We start from the raw sequence: 22,332 nt of genomic DNA on the forward strand, positions 1-22,332 counted from the left end.
ATGAAAAAGCGGTTTAAAAATGTTTATTTTTCTTCCAATAAAACAAGTAATCACATATCCTCTAAAGCATAGAAATGCTTTTAAAGCAAAATGATATTAAAGCCAAAGTACAGAAAACTCATTAAATTTGTATCATGAACTAATTAATAACTATATGTAAAAATTAATGTGCTTGGTATGAGTACATTTATATCTTTAGATATATATCTACAGTAATATATATATATAAATTGTTACTACTGTAAAATATTTAGGACATGAAAATTAGTGTTTTATATGTCTTTGAGTGCTTACAAATAGTACTTTGAAAGCTTATGGACAGTCTGGTAGTTCTGTTATTCACATCTTGCAATTTTCTTCTGAAGATTCACTTACAAACCTGGTCTGTGTGAGACTTTCCCCATCTAACCCTTTAAATGACACCAAATGTAAAGTTCCTGACTGCACACATAGACAGTTCAGGTTTAGCTCAGTTGTGTCCGACTCTTTGTGACCCCATGGACTGCAGTATGCCAGGCCTCCCTGTCCATCACCAACTCCCAGAGTTTACTCAAACTCATGTCCATTGAATTGGTGATGCCATCTAACCATCTCATCCTCTGTCATCCCCTCCTCCTCCCGCCTTCAATCTTACCCAGCATCAGGGTCTTTTCAAATGAGTCAGTTCTTCGCATCAGATAGCCAAAGTATTAGAGCTTCAGCTTCAGCATCAGTCCTTCCAATGAATATTCAGGACTGATTTCCTTTAGGATGGACTGGTTGGGTCTCTTTGCAGTCCAAGGGACTCTCAAGAGTCTTCTCCAGCACCACAGTTCAAAAGCGTCTATTCTTTAGTGCTCAGCTTTCTTTATAGTCCAACTCTCATATCCATACATGACTACTGGAAGAACCACAGCTTTAACTAGATGGACCTTTGTTGGCAAAGGAATGTCTCTGCTTTTTAATATGCTGTCTAGGTTGGCCATAGCTTTTCTTCCAAGGAGCAAGGGTTTTTTCATTTCATGGCTGCAGTCACCATCTGCAATGATTCTGGAGCCCCTCAAAATAAAGTCTGTTACTGTTTCCATTGCTTCCCCATCTATTTGCTATGAAGTAATGGGACCAGATGCCATGATCTTAGTTTTTCTTCAAAGTAGTCGTAAAAATCTATACTCTCATCAGCAGTGTGTTCTTCCTTTTATTTTAGGTTCTTGTCTAGAACCCAAAACAATTCTTTAGGTTCTTGTTTTAGAATCTAGAACAACTCCTTTTGTTCTAGACCCTTGTCAACATTTGGTACTTTTTTTTTTTTTTTTTCATTTTAGATATCTTGATATAATTTTGGTTTAAATTTGAATTTTCCTGATGAATAATGAAACTTTTCATATATTGAATAGCCATTTGGATGAGCTCTTTTTTAAAATGAGCATTGAAGCCTTGCCTTTTTTTCACAGGTGTGTAGGAGAAGTTCGTTATGTATTATGTTTGGATATTAAAATTTAAAAATAATCTCTTTTTAGACTGTCATAGAAAAATGTAAAATAAGCAACATCTGGATTAAACCTGAAGAGCCTTTAAAAAAAAAAAAACAACTAGTTTCTATTCTCCTGTAACATGGGTTTGACAGGGGAAAAGAGAAAGAAAAAGTCTATCTTTAAATATTTAATTTAACAACTAAGCAAAATGAAAATGGTCTTATAATTTCTGACACTGAAGAAACCTACTGGGAAGCTGTCATAAATCACAGTACTTTATAGCAATAAAATAGTCATATCCTTGAAGTTCACTATTTCTAGCTAATTAAAATTGCATTGTCAATACATCTTGCAGTTTGTTCATATTTTACAGTTTCTCAGAAGACACGCTTCTGAGAAAAACTGGTAAATAAATTGTTGGATTTTCTTTTTAAAAAGGACCAGAGGAAAGCCTGCCTTCTGGTTTTAAATATCCTTCCATTTACAAACAAAACAAATAAAACAAGCAACTTCTAAACTTTCTAAAAAGACTTCTGCCTTTTACATTACAGTAAATTTGCTTTGAATAGTACATGTGGTTTTGTTAATAAAAATGTTTCCAAGAGAGACTTGTTTTCATTCTTTGTAACTACAGCAGTTACTCCTAGGCATTCTTCCTTACACCATGTTTTTGGTTTTGTTAATAAAAATGGTCAACACTGGCTCCAATTGGGGGGAAAAAAAGCTAATTCTTTGGAAAATTTATCTTAAAAAGCTGATTATCAAATACTAAGTGCTTATACTGTATTTATAAGAAAAGGAAATGAAGAAAACCAAAATTATTAAAAATATATTTCACAATTTTAGCAACTGTCACTGTGCAGATATTTGCAAGTAAAATAATAGTACTCATAAAATAGAGTGATATTGTTTCAGGAAACTACTGTGATGTTTCACTGAGTTTCAGGTGGAGGCAAAAATGCTTCAAGAAAAAAATCAAGATATATGTAAGCTAACTATTCAGTTCAGTTCAGTTCAGTTGCTGTCATGTCTGACTCTTTGCAACCCCATGAACTGCAGCACGCCAGGCCTCCCTGTCCATCACCAATTCCCAGAGTTTACCCCAACTCATGTCCACTGTATTATTGTGATACAATTCTTTTACCATATGCAGACAGTAATTCAATAATCTACTATTCTTTCTTTGAGTGATTTGTCTCTCACACTTTGAGAAAATGCTAAGAAATATAACCATACTAAACAAAGTCTTAGAAATGAGCTCATCATAATGAGCTCTTGGTATACAAAAGATGATTATCCTTCCCTGTTCATAGACATATCACGTCTTGTCCCGTCCTTTGACTGAGCAAACTCAATTCTTTCAAGTGGTTCTTTCTGCACTCCCTTTGACACATCACTCTTTTAAAAAAATGAAATAAATTATTTCATTTATTTACCTGACACTTTATAGTCTTGGAGAAGGAGAAGGCTAACCACTCCAGTATTCTGGCCTAGAGAATTCCCTGAACTGTATAGTCCATGGGGTCACAAAGAGTCGGACACAACTGAGCGACTTTCACTCACTTTATAGTCTAGGTGTTCCTAGAAAAGGGAATTCTTGTAGTAGGGACCCAAACATCGTATCTTCTCCTATCTCACTGGAGAGACCAGAAATCAAATCAACTACACACCATCTATTTGAAATATAATCTAGCTAGAAAGTTACAAACCAGAGTATTAAAAAGAGAATATCCATTTTTTTTAGTCTTCATATTAACTAAAGTAGTAACTGTGAGTAGTTAACTATACAACAGCAGCATGCTGCTAAGGTTTTCAAAGGTGCTCTGTAGTCTGTGGAATTAAATGCAATACATCAGAGCAAGCAACTTGTCCAACAGGTTGACTATGCTAGGTGTCACCTGATCCTGAATGACACTGGCTTGATCCTGGCACCTAAACCTGCTTGCTTACTTTCGAAAGTCTAACAAAAGAGCATGCAGAACCAGGTCATTTTTCTTCTTCAAAGAAGAGAACTGTATTAACCTACACTAACTTCACAACTTGCTATTTCAGCAATTCACTTATTTATAATACCTCAAACCTGAGAATGACAGAAATGTGGGGTTTTATAGTCTCATTCCTGATAAGAACTCCTCACTGGCTCCCTCTTCAAGTGTATAAGTTCAGAGAACTCTTCATTCAGCAGAATGGTAAGGTCTGAGTAGGGGTGAGCGAGGTACCAGAGAAGATAAGAGCGAGCAAGGTACCAGAGAAGATGAAGACCTTCATCTGAATTTTAATGACGATTCAGTAAGTCTCTCCTATTTTTCAAATATGCACAAAGAACATATTCTCAGTGGCAATGCTTTAGGCTTCCAAACACAAACTGACATCATACCCATAATTACATGTGGAGCTTTGATAGACTGAATTCCGATTAGGCGCGCACACACACATACCCAGAAAGAAAAAAATAAAAACAAAAGACAGCTGTCTGAGGATTGACATTGCTGAGTCATGACTCATTTTCTCGACTCACTGTTTACTGGGAAACAACAGGACACTACCAGTTATTCTCTCTCCACACTACAGAATTAGGTATTTTAGAAAGTTTATGCAACCAAGTGTAAGAATCTTGTGAACCTTATTTCACCACACATCCACCGGCTTCTTCAAGAAAACTGATATACAGGGAACTGAAAACAAGAACCACCACAAACAACCACTAGAGAGCGTGAAAGAACAGGAAGAACAAAACCAGTGTGACTCCCTCTTCAGAAGCTGCTGAAGGTCAAGACTGGAGCAGAAGAGGAAACTCAACCATGTGTCTATACAGAAGGATTTCCAGAGTTTTGAGTGGCTAATCAGGTTACCTTTATGAGTAAAGAATTAATTTGATAATTCAGTGTTTTACACACCCAGCCTCAAGCTTCTGCCCCTTGGACTGTTCATCTTTACTTTTGTTTATAGAGATTTCATTCTTACAACTTTAATGAGGATACAGAACCCAGAATTATACCCCAAAAGTAGAAAGAAACTGTAATGGGGAAGACGTATTAATAAGTCCTTTAAATGAGACAAAAGTTTTGATCAACTATAGCCAAACTTTTATCAGAAAAATGTCATGGCTACATTACAGAGCTCTTTACCTTCTTTGCAAATTTAATATATAAACTATATGGATATATATTTCATGAAAAAAATTTAGAAAAACTAGTATCAAGAAAAAAATCATGAGTAGTGAAAATGGGCCCACCTTCAAAAAAAAAAAAAAACAATGGTCAAAAGAAAATTGTTTCACATACATAGGAGAATTTCTTTCCTCATGCCATTCACTTCATCCTACCCACTCCCTTCCCATTTACAATGTGCCTTTAGTTATAAAATGGGCACCTTATTAGCACAAGTGCCTTTCGAAACATAATCCTGCATAATCTGACATTTGTATTCAGGAGAGAAAAAGGAGTCATGTGTTTCCTTCTAATATTTTTCTCTTTCCAATACACAGTAGCAAACTTTATAATTATTAGATTGATTAATAGTTTTTTTTCAACTTAGGTCAGTAAAATACCAGCAATAGATTAATGACCTGATTGTCTCTAACATGGGGAAATATACCAAGGCCCAACGTCCATTTTTGTTTGTCTGTCTAGCTATCCATCCATCCATCCACTCATCTATCATATACACACATAACATAATATACATGCATGTATCATGGCAGTCCTTTCACATACTCCAGCAGGATAGAAGATGAGAGAAAAATCTAAGCCCTATGTAACACAACGTGAACACTGTTAAATTGGACAGAGCATTATGTCCTCATTCTCACAGCCATCAGTCCTCTTATAAACAGTGTGTTTTAATAATGGATTCGGCAGTACGACAAACAGTCTCTTGTTTCCTACTGGGTGGAGAATGTCACTTTGTAATTTGATTTCCGATAGCCGAAAGCAGTAATGAAACTGCTCCTTACAACGTACTGCTCATCACTCACAGACTCGTAAATCACAACCCCATTTACACAGACTTAGTCAAAAACTGGAATAGCAGGTCAAGCTTTAACACAAAAACACTACATCCCTTCACTGTGCTTGGAGCCAAATCAAGCTAACTTGTTCCCAGGGATTGTAAAGAGCCATGACAGATCCTTTTGACAGTGGCTATCTTTACTATTTAGCTCACTAGAATAGTGTGGTCTCTCTCAACTCCACAATGGTCTCCAGAAAAATGGAAAGGGCAGCAACCTTTTCAGAGACTAAATGAAAATGTATGAAGACAGATGTTCACTGACTGTTGTGACTCTCAAGATCCTCCACTTAAGTTACCCTCAAGCACATAATTCATGAGGTGAAGTAACAGAGGACCCTTACAAATGGAGAGAAACTGAGCTGGGTCTTGGATAAGGAAGCGATTGGTTCAAACAGTTGGATAATTTTGAAATGTTAAAATTTAAAAAATCATTAAAAAAATTACATTAAAAAATATAAACATAGAGAAGGCACTGAATATGGGATAATGCTACCCAAAAAAAGTTTTACTAACTTCAATTACACAGAAAATGACTAAGTCCCAAAGTCTTTAAAAGAGATTAAAATCAACTTGAATCTTAATTTCGTATATAGGCATTTAGAATATGCTACAGCTATGTAATTGTTTACATAAAAGCAACATACAAACTGCATTTGCCTTAACTGAAAGCTGCTTTTTATTCTGATAAATACCAATACTTTGCTATGTGTTTTTGGTTTTGAATGAATATGATATCAATATTGATGACATCCATCTGCCAACATCTCCTCCCCATAATATTTCAATCTAGATTTATGATGTATTTGGTCTTTAGGCAATAACTCATGGTACCTGAGCCAGCAGACACAGTATGGACAAAGTATAAAGCCTAAATGTATCTGGAACCATGAGAAAAAAACCAGTAAACTGCAAATAAGGAGACCTGTATTTTCATTTCAATTCTGTTCTAATGCTGTGATCTTGAGCAAGCACCAAATCCCTTACACCTCAATGTTCTCATTGAAAAGGAAGAGTGTGGACTGCACCAGATGATTTCTCAAGTCTCTTCCAGATTTAACTTTCAATGAGCTAATTAGTTAAAGTTTCTGACGTCATCTATTGGCAAAGGATATTAAAAGTCTACCTTGGGGTGGGGGGGGGAAACAAGCAAAGTTCTCATTTGAACTCTTACTGCTGTCTATGGATCCAACCTGTTGAACTTGCCAAATGAAACAGATTTACTACATGCTACTGAGATTCAGGCAAGGCTGTTACATTATTATTAATGGTTGATATATTTTGTCTCTCTCAGAGAGAAATGGGCTATATCCATTCCTAGGTATCTTAGTATTTCATAAAGAATCTAGGGAAAAACTAGAATAAACATCCACTTCAAATGATTAAAAGAACAAGTAAATGTTGCAGTGTTAGTACTTTGCTATGATCATCACACCTTTAATTTATCTGAGTTTCTCAGAAGGCTATTTTAGATCTGGATTTTGTACTGGATGTTGAGTCTCCACACAGTACTCCTGTGAACTCACAGTTAATGAAAACCAACCCATTTTTTTTTTTTTAAAGCCGGTAAGTACAAAAGTAAATAGTCATTTCATTTGTGAATTTTGAAAAAGCACAGATACCCTTTAAATATATACAAACTTTTAACTTCTGTCTCAGATGGATTCTAGGAACTCTTACCTGGGGTCTGCATTCCGTGAAGTTTCTGGGTGTTGCTAACATGATCTTTCCGGCATGCCAGTCAGAAACTCAAAACACTTTCTATACCGCACTAGCTGCGCTTGTTCACGCTCCTGCTCTCTCTCGCTCTCTCTCTCTGTTTTTTTGCTCCCGCTCAATGCCTCAGACAGATTGGAATGCAGAAAAGCCAGAGCCAACGCCAGTCAAACTCACCCCCCCAAACCCCCCTCCCCCGACTTCTTTTGCTAGAGAGCACTGAACAATAGCTATCCTTCCTGCTCACAGCCTGTCTCTTTCACAGCACTGGGTGCAGGCAATCTAGTTCAGAAGAAGCAACGTGATTTACCAAGCGAGGTATTTAATTCACTTCTTCTGTCCCATGGGTGGATGTGTACATCTGTGAGTTTTAAGAAGCGATTCATTTTTTTTAAAAAAAGCAATCTATTTCAAAATCTGTCCTGTTTTAGGAATAGAAATATAAAACAAATTTCAGAGATTCTTATTTTGAGTGTTATTGCTGAATTAAAATATTAACTTTTCAAAGTACAAAGCCCAGGGAAATACCTTACAGCTGATGTATATATAGAAGTCTGTTAACACATACATTGCTATCTTAAAGTCACTTGGTGAATCACTTTATCACAATAGTAATATTTTAAATTTAGAAAAAGAAAAACAATTTCTCTGAAACTTTTCATTCAGGTCTTAAGCTAGAACTTCATTTTAAAAATAAACTATAATTAAAATTAATTTTACAAACAGAATGGTTCCTAACTGATTAGTCAATAAGTTGTGATGAAACTATAGATAGCATCAGTATGCTCAGTCATTATTTTGGTTTGTTTGAAAATCTGACATATTTCTAGGGTTTGTTTTTCTCTACATTCCAAAAAAAGTAGGCAGGTCAATGATGTAATCTTCATTATTGGTATGATGACCTAACACATTATGCAGCTGCTCGGTTGCTGAGGTTAGCATGTCAGGATTGATCAATTAAAAAATTCACTCTTTGAATTACTGAGCGGATTCCACCTGCCACTTCAGACAGTGGAACAGGACAGAAAGGAGAGAGCACAGTTTCAATCTGTTATCTTCCCTTTCACAAAAGCTGATGGAAATACACTTATCTCTGTTTATGTGTTTGTATATGTATGTATTAAATGTAATGTATCTCTCATATACGATCAATATATTTTCACACAGATATATTTGTATGTATGTACATATATGTGTGATAAATATGAATGTATGTATCTTTGGCACCCTATTTCCTCTCCCCTTTTTTCTCTCCAAGTTTCAATGATGCATAAAGTCTCCTTTAATTCCATCATAATTTGATTTTGGTTATCAGGTTTCATTTTACTTCAAGGATCATAATACTCTAACACTGCATTTTCCTCTTTTACTTTGGGTTTTGTATTTCTATTTCAGAAGAACTATTCCTGTAAACCCTATGGCTACTCAAATAAGAATTATAGGGGGAGAAAAGACATAAACAAAACATTATACAGAAAGAACAAACTAAGAGTTTGATTATGAAGACTTAAGAGACCATAGACTCCCACCTTGCCCTCTATGAAACAGAACACCAACACCTCCTACCCTCTTCACACCCAGGTAAGCTTTAACCTTTATCATTATTAGTCTCATATGTTTTGTTATTGTTTTAGTTGCTAAATCATGTCCAACTCTTTTACAATCCCATGGACTGTAGCCTTCATGGCTCCTCTGCCCATGGGATTCTCCCAGGCAACAATACTGGAATGGGTTGCAACTTCCTTCTCCAGGGGATCTTTCTGACCCAGGAATCAAACCCATGTCTCCTGCATTGACAGGCAGATTCTTTACCACTGAGCCACCAGGGAAGCCCAGCCTCATTTATATACCTTAAAACAGTGCAAAGTACACTGAGATTATTTTTACTTGTTATTCCTCAGAAGATTTCTAAAAAATAGGTCACGACTTCCGTCATTATCTTCAAGATTCAGAGTCTAAACGGTGAGACTAAATTATCAGAGAGAGAGATTTCAGCTCAATGAAAGGAAGTCAGAGCCACTGCAAGGGACTTTCCGAAGGGGCTGCCTGCTACAAGAGACAGTTAGATTCCTTAACGCTTCCCACACAGGTTGGCAGCCCATCTGATGAATAACTGTAGCACAGCAGTTCTCAAACTATGCTACTGAACAACACTCAGGTTCTGATGATAAAAAAGAACAGAGGGGGGACACGAGTTCGATCCCTGTTCGGGGAACATTCCATGTGCCGTAAGGCAACTGGGACCGCACACCGCAAGGACTGAGCCTGCACTCAGCAACAAGAGAAGCCAGTGCAATGGGAGGCCTATGTACTTACAGCTAGAGAGTGGCCCCCTTGTGGCAACTAGAGAGAGCCTGAGCACAGCAAAAATGACCCAGTGCAGCTGAAACTAAATTTATTAATTAAAAAAAAATTTTAAGGTCATTAATCTGATAAAAAAAAAAAGAATAGCAATCTTTCCCAAAATGACACAGAAAGTTCATGTATTCAATTTTCTCAAAAGTGAGTTTTTTCTTCTTGAATGTATTTTAAAATGTTAGCATCTATTACTCTTATTTAACCTTAAAGATGCCTGGAACAGTTCCAAATTCAGATCAATAATGACATTTTCAGATATTTGAAGGTGAATCAGAACAATAATTTATTGAGTTCTGTAAAGAGCACTTTTACTACTACCTGGAGTTCTGATACTTGAATAAATCTGAGTACTCTCAAGGAAACAATTTTTCGCATATCCAAATATGATGTTATTTCAACACTCTTCAAAGGATATCATACACCATATTTTATTATTCCTATACTGCATCTTTTTTACAAATATGCATTCCTATTTTTAATCTCCTGTTTTACGTCTTCGAGCCTTACTGTTTGTTGCTGCTTCTCTATCTAGAAGTTTCTTCCTTGCCTGGTCTGCTTGTCATACTCTTATCTACTCTTCAAAACCCAGATTTAAAATTATATTCTTAGGGTGGTTTACCTCATTTCCTATGCAGAGATGATTACATTCTCCTTTGTACTATTTTTTTTTTACTCTCTAGTAGTTTCTTTTTCTTTATAGCTTTCATCATTATCTAACATTATACTAGTACTGATGTTTAATGTCTCATTTCACATTCAGAATATGATGTAGATGAAGAAAGGGCTTGTTCTTGTTTTCAGCTTTATCACTAGAGCCTAACACAGTGCCTGGCTTAATACGTACGTAGTAAGTGATGCTTGGATGAATGGAAGAATATATTTCATTTACCAAACCTTTTTAAAGTACTTAGACTGAGGTGTGCTTAGAGTAACTTGAGGACACACACCACAGCATATCCATTTTTCTGATGCCAGAGGCTAGCACTTGTATGTAAGTGAAACAGGAATGTGTGAGTTCAAGTAACTCACTGAAGCCAATTGTAAGGGAAAACAGTCATTTCATCATTTACCCAGTTAGGTCTTACTTATACTAGGTGAAATCCTGATTCCTAGATGTTGATTTTCAAAGTAACTTTAAATGTACATGAACGCACAGCCATGCGTTGAGCTGCCATAGCCAGGGAAACGCAGCTTCCAAGGTAGGGACTGGAGAGACCAAGAACATCTTCAACTACAACACTAGGAAGGTGTTCTCTAGGAAGCTGGGGAACCCTGAGTAAATGGCTCATCCTCCAGCCACAAACTCAAGTTGCAAAGTAACTGAAATCCATGTCCATGCAGAATATCCCTCGTGGGTTTTAAGAGCCTTGTAGAGTGTGAAGAAGGTTTGAAATGATATAATGGATCACACAAGATGAACCCTTAATTCAGCACCCAGAATCTTCATCCTGGTTAGATGAAGGCACTTGAGCCATTTTATTTCTGCAAATAGCCTTAATTTTGTCAATATCTGGTCTTACATTTCTCCCCCATACAGACAGTTTGATAGGGTTGTCTTCACTAACCCATCTTACACTGTCATGAGCAAACTCTGTACTTAATAATAGTTCCATTAGGTTGAACTACATGAAAATGCCATTTTTTAAAAGTCAAAAACAGTCAAATATCAGCAATGATCAAATGAATAATACAAAAGATTCAAACACTGGATGAAGGGGGTTGGAGCAGGTAATTTTAAATGTCTTTTCTGATTCTGAAAATCTGTATTTTAATTCAAACAGAAATAAGAGCTAAATCAAATTCAAAATTTGGTCATCATCTTGTCAAACTATGGTTCTATTATAACTTAACATAGCACTTTCTTCTTGCCCTTCTTGGAACTAATATAGTGTCTGGCCACAATAAATGCTTAGTAAATATTTGCTAAATAAACAAATGGCTTGAAAACAGGTATAAGTAGACTACTGAAGGCTGTATCTATGTGACTTTCCAAGCTCAGAGTCAACAAATATTGGTTTTGTTTTCAGAAGGCTAGGATACTTTTTTCCTAGTAATGAATCAATCAGATAGTATGTTTTATAAACTCTGAAGAATACGGATAGTGTATTTTTCCCCTACCCTTTACAAAAGTAATTAGGGAATTCTGACTTTGGTACAGGTATAGACGTCAGTGTGACAGCCATTGGTTGTTGCTGTTTAGTTGCTAAGTTGTGTCTGACTCTTTGCAACCCCATGGACTGTAGCCCTCCAGGCTCCTCTGTCAACAGGACATTCCAGGCAAGAATACTGCCGTGGGTTGCCATTTCCTCCTCCAGGGGAATCTTCCTGACTCAGCGATCAAACCCACGTGGTAAAGAAGCTGCCTGTACCAACTTCTTTACCACTGAGCCACCTGGGAAGCCCCACGACAGCCATTAAGAAACTCTAAAACCATAGGTGCACGATTTTCTGAAAATTAAAGGGCACAAAAATCAAGCTAGTTGAATATAATGAAGTTACCTGCATATCCATTTTCTTATTAACAAATTTTAAAATGAGCAAACAAAAAATCCCATTAATATATGCTGTCTCCTCTTCCAAGCAGATACACATACCAACAGCAGTCAAACTGAGGTGTACATCACTCTACATGCATGCTAAGGTGTACATCACTCCATATGCACACTCCCTCTTCTGAACAGATAGATGATCAGAAACACAGCTTCCTCTAACCACAAACACAGTTTCTTTTAATGTCTCCTCAAAAACCAGACTAACATTCTGATGCTGTGGCTTTCCCACTGCATTCTTTTTGGAGTTCGTATTAGAAAAGGAAATCATTGTTTATAACTGGAATGACAAAAATCACAGTCACCCACTTACTCAAAAATACCACCGAAATTCTAATTTTTATTTCATTTTATTTGTATATGATGGGACCACAAGGCAAACTTCTCTTTTGATTAAAAAAAAAAAAAGGCATTATAGGGACCGAGGACCTATTAGTCGGATGGTTAGCAAACACTCACAAGTGTTTAGAGAAGGCACATGCCAAACAAGTGACCGTTCTGATGGCTGCTCAATGTTCCTACAACTCCTGGCGAGGCATTAGAGCACTGCCTTGCTTCTCCAGCAAAGATGATTTAGTAGACTGCATCTGCTTACCTGAAATGGCCACTGGCCAGGAGAAAGCATTACAAAGAGCAGGCAAAACTCACACATCAGTCACCCTTCTCAACAGTCAGGCTCTTATAGGAATAGTGCCATATTTCAAAGGAAAAAAAAAACATCTATGTGGAAAACTCCAAGCAAATCTTTTTCTACTTTCAGTGTATGAGTAAACAATATACTATGGAAACAAAAGCAACACTTCTATTTCTATGAAAAAAAATAATTAATAAACATCAAAAAGCAACTAAAAGCATTCTGGGGCAGGGCTGGATATTAATGGAGATCTCAGTGTGTTCACGGAGCCAGGGACATGCCTGTGACACTGGCTCTCCTCATTTAAGAGCTTAAGCTGAACTTTAATAAAGCCATCAAAAACTCATTTTCTTCAGTGCCTTTGAAAATATAACTATCTGCTCAGCTTGTTGATTTCCTGTTAAGCTCATCTACTGTCACAACTGAAGAATTTAGCCCACTTTCCCCATTTAATGCAGATAACATTTGGTTTCAGTAAAAGTATGTCATTAGGCATTTGCTTTTGCCTTAATGTTAAAGAATATTTGTACGTGTGGGCTACTGTTTCGATAAACCTACTTATGAAAAGCAAAAAATATGGTATGGTCATCTTTTGCACATCACTGACACAGGAATGCATACATGTACTATAAAATCCAAACGCTACTGCATCATGCAGGTTACGTGGGCTTTATTACTTCCATTGTTCTCTTACAACTATCTGAAGCAAGCTAAAGTCTAGTAGAACCCCAAGAGGTAAATTGTGAAGCAAAGAGGACATCAAAATGGACAACGGACATGTGAAAAGATGCACAATATCATATCAGCAGGGAAATGCAGTGGAGAACGAAACGGCAACCCACTCCAGTGTTCTTGCCTGGAGAATCCCAGGGACGGAGGAGCCTGGTGGGCTGCCGTCTATGGGGTCGCACAGAGTTGGACACGACTGAAGCGCCTTAGCAGCAGCAGCAGCAGCAGCAGGGAAATGCAGATCAAAACTACAATGAAATATTATCACCTCACACCTGTCAAAATGGTCATTATCTAAAAGACAAGGGACAACAAGTTCTGGAAAGGATGCCATACAAAGAAAAAAAAAAAAGGAACCCTCATACAGTATTGATGGGAATATAAATTGGTTCAATTGTATGGAAAACAATATGGCAGTTTCTCAAAAAGTTAAAAGCAGGTCTACCATACAGTCCAGTAACTCCACTATTGAGTACATAACCAAAGGAAATGAAAACAGTGTTTTTAAGAAATATATACACTCCCACACTTATTGCAGCTTTATTCACAATATTCAAGATATAGAAACAACCTAAATGCCCATCAACAGATGAATGGATAAATATGATATGGTTTATATATGAATGAAATATTATTCAGCAGTAAGAAAGAAGGATAGCCTGACATTTCTGACAACATGCAAGGATCCTGAACACAGTTTGATAAGTGAGGTAAGTCAGACACGGAGAGACCAATACTGTATGACATAAACTTTATATGTGAAATATAAAACGTCAAACTCAAACAATCAGATAATAATGGTGGTTACCAGGGGATGGGTTTGAGGGGATAAAACTGATGTTTAAGGGTACAAACTTGCAAAGGATAGTGTTTAAACAGGCCACAGTGATCTAAAGCACATATAATAAATATAAGCAACAAAATTGTATCACAATTACATAACGTGATAAATAGTGCTACAATGGCTTTCATGTTACAATACATAAATGTTATCAAAGTAACATGTTGTACACCTTAAATTAACACAATATTATATGTCAAATAGATTCGAATAGATTTAAGGGCCTAGATCTGATAGATAAGAGTGCCTGATGAACTATGGACTGAGGTTCATGACATTGTACAGGAGACACGGATCAAGACCATTCCCATGGAAAAGAAATGCAAAAAAGCAAAATGGCTGTCTGGGGAGGCCTTACAAATAGCTGTGAAAAAAAGAGAAGCAAAAAGCAAAAGAGAAAAGGAAAGATATAAACATCTGAATGCAGAGTTCCAAAGAACAGCAAGAAGAGATAAGAAAGCCTTTTTCAGCGATCAATGCAAAGAAATAGAGGAAAACAACAGAATGGGAAAGACTAGAGATCTCTTCAAGAAAATCAGAGATACCAAAGGACCATTTCATGCAAAGATGGGCTCGATAAAGGACAGAAATGGTATGGACCTAATAGAAGCAGAAGATATTAAGAAGAGATGGCAAGAATACACAGAAGAACTGTACAAAAAAGATCTTCATGACCCAGATAATCACGATGGTGTGGTCACTGACCTAGAGCCAGACATCCTGGAATGTGAAGTCAAGTGGGCCTTAGAAAGCATCACTATGAACAAAGCTAGTGGAGGTGATAGAATTCCAGTTGAGCTATTTCAAATCCTGAAAGATGATGCTATGAAAGTGCTGCACTCAATATGCCAGCAAATGTGGAAAACTCAGCAGTGGCCACAGGACTGGAAAAGGTCAGTTTTCATTCCAATCCCAAAGAAAGGCAATGCCAAAGAATGCTCAAACTACCGCACTCATCTCACACGCTAGTAAAGTAATTCTCAAAATTCTCCAAGCCAGGCTTCAGCAATACGTGAACTGTGAACTTCCTGATGTTCAAGCTGGTTTTAGAAAAGGCAGAGGAACCAGAGATCAAATTGCCAACATCCGCTGGATCATGGAAAAAGCAAGAGAGTTCCAGAAAAGCATCTATTTTTGCTTTATTGACTATGCCAAAGCCTTTGAGTGTACAGATCACAATAAACTGTGGAAAATTCTGAAAGAGATGGGAATACCAGACCACCTGATCTGCCTCTTGAGAAATCTGTATGCAGGTCAGGAAGCAACAGTTAGAACTGGACATGGAACAACAGACTGGTTCCAAATAGGAAAAGGAGTTCGTCAAGGCTGTATATTGTCACCCTGTTTATTTAACTTATATGCAGAGTACATCATGAGAAACGCTGGGCTGGAAGAAGCACAAGCTGGAATCAAGATTGCCAGGAGAAATATCAGTAACCTCAGATATGCAGATGACACCACCCTTATGGCAGAAAGTAAAGAAGAATTAACGAGCCTCTTGATGAAAGTCAAAGAGGAGAGTGAAAAAGTTGGCTTAAAGCTTAACATTCAGAAAACGAAGATCATGGCGTCCGGTCCCATCACTTCATGGGAAATAGATGGGGAAACGGTAGAAACAGTGTCAGACTTTATTTTTCTGGGCTCCAAAATCAGTGCAGATGGTGACTGCAGCCATGAAATTAAAAGACGTTTACTCCTTGGAAGGAAAGTTATGACCAACCTAGTTGGCATATTCAAAAGCAGAGACATTACTTTGCCAAAAAAGGTTCATCTAGTCAAGGCTATGGTTTTTCCTGTGGTCACGTATGGATGTGAGAGTTGGACTGTGAAGAAGGCTGAGTGCCGAAGAATTGATGCTTTTGAACTGTGGTGTTGGAGAAGACTCTTGAGAGTCCCTTGGACTGCAAGGAGATCCAACCAGTCCATTCTGAAGGAGATCAGCCCTGGGATTTCTTTGGAAGGAATGATGCTAAAGCTGAAACTCCAGTACTTTGGCCACCTCATGCGAAGAGTTGACTCATTGGAAAAGACTCTGATGCTGGGAGGGATTGGGGGCAAGAGGAGAAGGGGACGACAGAGGATGAGATGGCTGGATGGCATCACTGACTCGATGGACGTGAGTCTCAGTGAACTCCGGGAGTTGGTGATGGACAGGGAGGCCTGGTGTGCTGCGATTCATGGAGTCGCAAAGAGTCGGACACGACTGAGCAACTGATCTGATCTGATTCAAAGATGGTTCAGATTATTTTTTAACAGAAAATCCATTCCCCAAAGAAAATTTAAATTCTTAAGCAAGGGGAAAATTAATCAGTGGTACTTCTATTCAGCACTTCTGAACCATTAGGATGGTGACAGTAATAAAATTAAACCCTTTTATTCAATTTTATTCTAGGCTCCAAGAGGGCACCTCTATCCCATTTTATGATATTAGTCGTTTTACATTTTCATTTCAAATATTACATTTTGAAATACATATATGTTCCCCCTATTTTTTGAGAAGGGTTATATTTGAAAGTTCCTAAGTAATAATATGAGATTTTTATCTTATTTTAAAAGCTGAGATGAATCATCTGCCAAAATGTAAAACACTGTGGACATGAAAATAACTCCATGAATAATCATTTTTTGGTTTAGAAAATATCAGTAAATATAAAAAATAACTTCAAGAAGTTAAAACTTTCTTCTAAATATATGTCCATACAGTTAAAACAATTTATAATTATCAAATAAAGTTCTACATAATAAGAAATAAGTTAGTCTTCCAGTAAAGGTAAATACCCTGATAGAAAAGGCACAGAATTATGAGACAAGGCACACAGTCAATTTTAAACCAGCAATCCTACCAAAAAACAATAAACAAACAAGCAAACAAAAATACCATGTAGTTCAGTAACAAAAACACTACATTCAAGGATTTACCATCTGCTTTAATAACAATTTTTTCTGTCACAATGGATAACATATTTTCTCTTGGCAATAAAACACAGCATATAAATTTACTATTGCTGAAGCTAAAAACCATTGAAAAACTTGAAAATCATCTCTGAGAAATTGTTTCAGTGACAGTAGTTATGTATCCCAATAAAAAATGAAAAAAAAATTTTTTTAACATATTCAAGAATTATGATTATATGCTTGAACTATATTCTTTAACCTATCTTCAACAGTGGTAACTATCAATAGATAAATCTGCCCTAGGATGTAATAAAATCAGAGCACAGATGGCTTGGGCTTTTGAATGAATTTAAATCTAAATAACCTGTTTAACATACTGGTCTAAAAATCATATTGATAGAAAACAGAGATGAGTGGAAAAGAGCTATATTTCAGGGAAGTATAACACTTAACTGATAATTTACTGGGGTTACAAATTGAGAGATAAAAGAGAGGTTAATGAATTTGCTAAGGAAATAGTCACTGGTGACTAAGGACAGACTCACACTCCTATTATTAGATCTCTCAGGAGGCCGTCCAGAGAAGTAACAACAGGAATGTCTGTGTATGAGAACTGGAAATAGTCCTTTCTCCCTCATGTTAGGAAATAAATACAGTGGTTTCCATCTCACTGGCAAGAGAAAGGCCACAGCACTGACTTTAATTAAGGATATACTTTTGTCCTTAGAGAAGTTTTAGGACAAAATGAGTTTGTAAAATATAATTATTATGGATCATGCTTCACCCTGTACCATCAGCTGTTGCCTGATTTAAATGATCATTCAAAAACATATAAAACATTCAAAGCTTCCTAAGACATTTATGATGCATATTTTAAATTCTACACCATACCCAAGCAAACGTGAAATTAAAAAGAATATGATGAATTGGAGAATGCTGTAAATATATAGTGCATCCTTGTTCACTGTTTAATTAGACTCAATATTTATTGAGTGTTATTAAGTGCCAAACATGTTCTTGGTAAAGAAGTTCTCTAAATGATGCGTGAAGTTGTATCTTTAGTAAACAGAATTTCATTCCTCACAGTTATTCCCAAAACTGCCAACAGCAACAAAACCCTTCATATTCTGTTTTTATATTTTTGAATAAATGACTGCACATTATTTTCCACTAAGTGACAGTAAAACAGATAACTGCTAATAAATTTATTTTTTTTTTATGGTATAAGGAAATAACCATTGATGGCGTCATAGGACCCAGGAGTAGAGAACTCTTCCTCTTTCGTTCATCACTCCAAGGCAAGCAGCAGAAAGAGCATAGAGGTTCACAGGACTAACTCTAGGGCCAGATTACCAGCTTCAAACACCAGCAGTGCCATTCACTACTTACAGAAGTCCTGGAAAAGCACCACCTTGGTTTCATTAAATATTTAAAAAGCAAACAAACAAAGATAATAATAGTACCTAGCTAACAGAGTTTAGTAAGTAAATATTTGTCAAGTGCTTAGAATTATCCCTGGCACAAACCACTATATAAGAGTTTGTTAAAACAAAATAAAAATAGTATTTTGTGTGTGTGGGTGAGGGAGGCTGTAAAAAGCAGGGAGAGGGGGTTGTGTAAGAACAATTAATATCATTCATCCCTGATTTGACATGGCATCTTTCCTTCAAAAAGCTTTGTGATAAATATCTGTATGGATTTCTTTATTTACCAGCTATCATTTACAAGCTATCATTGGCATAGACTGTCTAAACTGTTTTCTTTTTCTTCCATTTACGCTTTCCTTCTGTTTTTACACTTAATTCTTTTATCAGAGAACACTTTTAATGCGTTTATAACATGATCTAGCATACACCCCCTGCAACTGCCATCATGAGATAAAATCTGTGAAAGGAAAGGAAAGTGCAGTGGCTCAGTTGTGTCCGACTCTTTGTGACCGCATGGACTGTAGCCTACCATGCTCCTCCATCCATGGGATTTTCCAGGCAAGAGTACAGGAATGGGGTGCCATTTCCTTCTCCAGGGGATCTTCCTGACCCAGGGATGGAACCTGGGTTTCCTGCATTGTAGGCAGACGCTTTACCCTCTCAGCCATCAGAGAAGCCTGATAAAGTCTGTAACTTTGTCAAAAGAATATTATTCTTACCAAGAAAATCTGAAATAAGACACCATAGACCCTACACTGTAATTGTAGGTGCTTTGATATGAAAATGCTGACATTATAAATTACCCAAGGAGAGGTACAAATGAAATGCTCTGTGAAATAACTTCTCAGTAGGTATGTAGGATAGTAGCTTGAAGGATCTTGGGTATATATTTCAAGTAGCAATAGTAAAATAAAGTAACACATCCCTCTATGTTCCTCATATTCCAGGCCAGTATTAGCTCAGTCTTCTGGACTTACCCAGTGAAATAATTTTAAGGAAAGACTGTGTGGGGCTTACTAGTCACCTGATCATAATGCTGTAGTAAAGCGGAACTGAAGCTAGCTGTGCTGGGTCTCTGTTGCTGCGCGTGGGCTTTCTCTAGGGGCGGAGGGTGGGGGCTACTCCCTAGTGGTGGTGCACTGGCTCCTCGCTGCAGCGGCTTCTCTTGTTGCAGAGCATGGCTCTAGGCACGCAGACTTCAGCACTGAGGCACACGGGGCTTAACTGCTCTGTGGCACGTGCAATCTCCCCTGACCAGGGATTGAACCCACGTCCCCCACATTGGCAGGCGGATTCCCATCCGTGCCTTCACTTTAGCAGTCAACAACATTTATGTTTTTTCTGCCACAAATGACTCTGATAAGGCAATTTAGTCAACAATATCATCAACCAAAATACATTAATGTATAATAAACACTGATCTAAATATTACTGGAGATAGATTTTTTCTAAACTATTATTAGCAAGAAGTATATCCAGAGTGGTTGAAAGAAGGGGTGTTAAATTTTGTCAAATTAATTTTGGGGTGTGTACTTCATTTCTGATTACATTTTTACTATCTGTGACATTTTTTTTAATGAAAGGAGTTGCTTTAATGAAAAATCTGGAATCTAGAATGCTTGTCATGATCTATTAAACAATACATAGTTTATACTTACGGAGAAGGCAATGGCACCCCACTCCAATACTCTTGCCTGGAAAATCCCATGGACAGAGGACCCTGGTAGGGTGCAGTCCACGGGGTCGTAAAGAGTCGGACACGACTGAGCGACTTCACTTTCACTTTTCACTTTCATGCACTGGAGAAGGAAATGGCAACCCACTCCAGTGTTCTTGCCTGGAGAATCCCAGGGACAGGGGAGCCTGGTGGGCTGCCGTCTCTGGGGTCGCACAGAGTCAGACACGACTGAAGTGACTTAGCAGCAGCAGCAGCAGTTTATACTTAAAGTCTGAAATTTCAGTGCCCTACTTAAAAACTAGTTGGCTTTTAAATGTGTTCATACATTGACTTGTTCGGAACTTAAGTTGTTTTTGTTTTTTTTTTCCTCATAGAAAATATAGCAAAACTGACTGAAAAAAAGAAACAAACATTCAATGAGCACCCAGTATGTGCCAGCATTCTGCTGGGGAATTTAATTTTAATATCCTTTTTTTATAGAACCCTATAAAGTAGTAACTATCATGCTGATTTTACACATTCAGAGAAGGTTGTTTCCTTAAATTACACATTACTTTATTAATAGATGTACATTGTGGGAAAAATAACAACTATACTTAAAATCAAATAAGCTAATAAAGAAAAAACAGCAGCCCACCAAAGGCATTCTTTCTTTTAATTTTTAGCCTCTCCTTATGGCATTTATCTCAACATTTCTAAATAAAACCTAGTGCTGTAAGAATATTATCTAGAAAAGTTGAGATTAAATTGAGAAGTACCTAAAACCCTACCATCCCCTTATTCCAATCTGGATTGGACATTCTCTCAGCTATCCAGCTGCCATCCCGGGACTTCCTTTCACCAATGTTTTGGGGATTTCCTCTGTCTTCTTCTTGTCCTTTTCAATATTCCCCTTCTGTTACTTGACGGATCGTTTAGCTTGAAATATAATTTCAGTTTAGAAGTCATGTTCAATTGGAACTTTAACAGCACTACTCTGTGGTCTTAGCCTCTAACATTGCTGTCAAGAACTCGATGCCACTCTTACTCGAATGTCATATAGCATATTTTTGTTTCTGTTTTCAATTCCTGAAAACTCTTAGAAGGTCCTCCTCATCAAAGATGTTTTGAAATTTCCCGAAGATGTGCTTTGAAATAGGTGTTTATTTATTCACTGTGCTGAGCACTTTGTAGACTCATTTAACGTGGAAACTCATAACCTATTTACAATTCTGGCAATTTTTCAGATCTTGACAAAACGTCCCTTAAATAATGCCATTTTCCCCTGGTTGTCTCATACAGAATACCGATCTTCTGCTCCCCTCCCCACTCAAACCACTCTCTAGATTCTGTACCCCACCTCATTCCTACCCACCCCATTGTCTTCCTGCCCTTTATGCCTTCAGATTCAACAACAGATCATGATGCTATTAATCACAGTCTCCATGGCATTTTAACAGTTTTCTTATATCCAGTTTCTAATTTAAAAACACTTTTTAGCCTCAAGAATCCACCTTCAAATATAAATGGACACTAGAATATACTGTGCTTTTACAGAAGCTATTAGAATATACTGTGCTTTTACAGAAGCTATTATTTACAATAACCTGGTCCTTCAGTAAGACCCTTACGAGGTTTGCATGATGGTGTGACAACAGTAGTGCAATGGGCTAAATCTTGGTGTCCCCCAAATTCACGTGTTGAAATTCTAACCCCCAGCATGGTGGGATTAGGAGTTGGGGCCTCCAGGAGGTAATCAGGTTATGAGGGAGGAGTTCTCATGAACAGAATTGGTACCCTTACAAAAGGGACCCCAGAGAGCTCCCATGCCTTCTTCCCACCATGAGTTAGCATACAGGAAGTCAGCAGTCTGCAGCCCAGAAGAGGGCCCTTCAGTTCAGTTCAGTTCAGTTCAGTCGCTCAGTCGTGTCCGACTCTTTGCGACTCCATGAATTGCAGCACACCAGGCCTCCCTGTCCATCAGCAACTCCCGGAGTTCGCTCAGACTCTGTTCATCCAGCCATCTCATCCTCTGTCGTCCCCTTCTCCTCCTGCATCAGAGAA

General features: G+C 37.4%; 1 protein-coding gene across 17 annotated transcripts in view; it reads right to left on the reverse strand.

Annotated features, from left to right (window-relative positions):
• RASAL2 (RAS protein activator like 2) overlaps positions 1-22,332 on the reverse strand; it is a 399,585-nt gene that overhangs the window by 140,628 nt on the left and 236,625 nt on the right. For 2 of the 17 annotated variants that reach the window (XM_086343658.1, XM_086343657.1), the window contains exon 1: positions 7,143-7,476. The exons of 14 other annotated variants lie outside the window; for them this stretch is intronic. In XM_086343658.1, the coding sequence (XP_086199784.1) occupies positions 7,143-7,155 (13 nt within the window). In that variant the 5' untranslated portion in view covers positions 7,156-7,476. Of the gene's footprint in view, positions 1-7,142; positions 7,477-22,332 lie in introns of those variants that run through there. One more of the 17 variants, XM_086343656.1, reaches the window with a different exon arrangement.

Source organism: Bos grunniens, chromosome 16 (assembly GCF_055505025.1).
Source record: "Bos grunniens cultivar Pamir isolate PY7600 chromosome 16, Bosgru_T2T1.0, whole genome shotgun sequence".
Classification (NCBI taxonomy): Eukaryota; Metazoa; Chordata; class Mammalia; order Artiodactyla; family Bovidae; genus Bos; species Bos grunniens.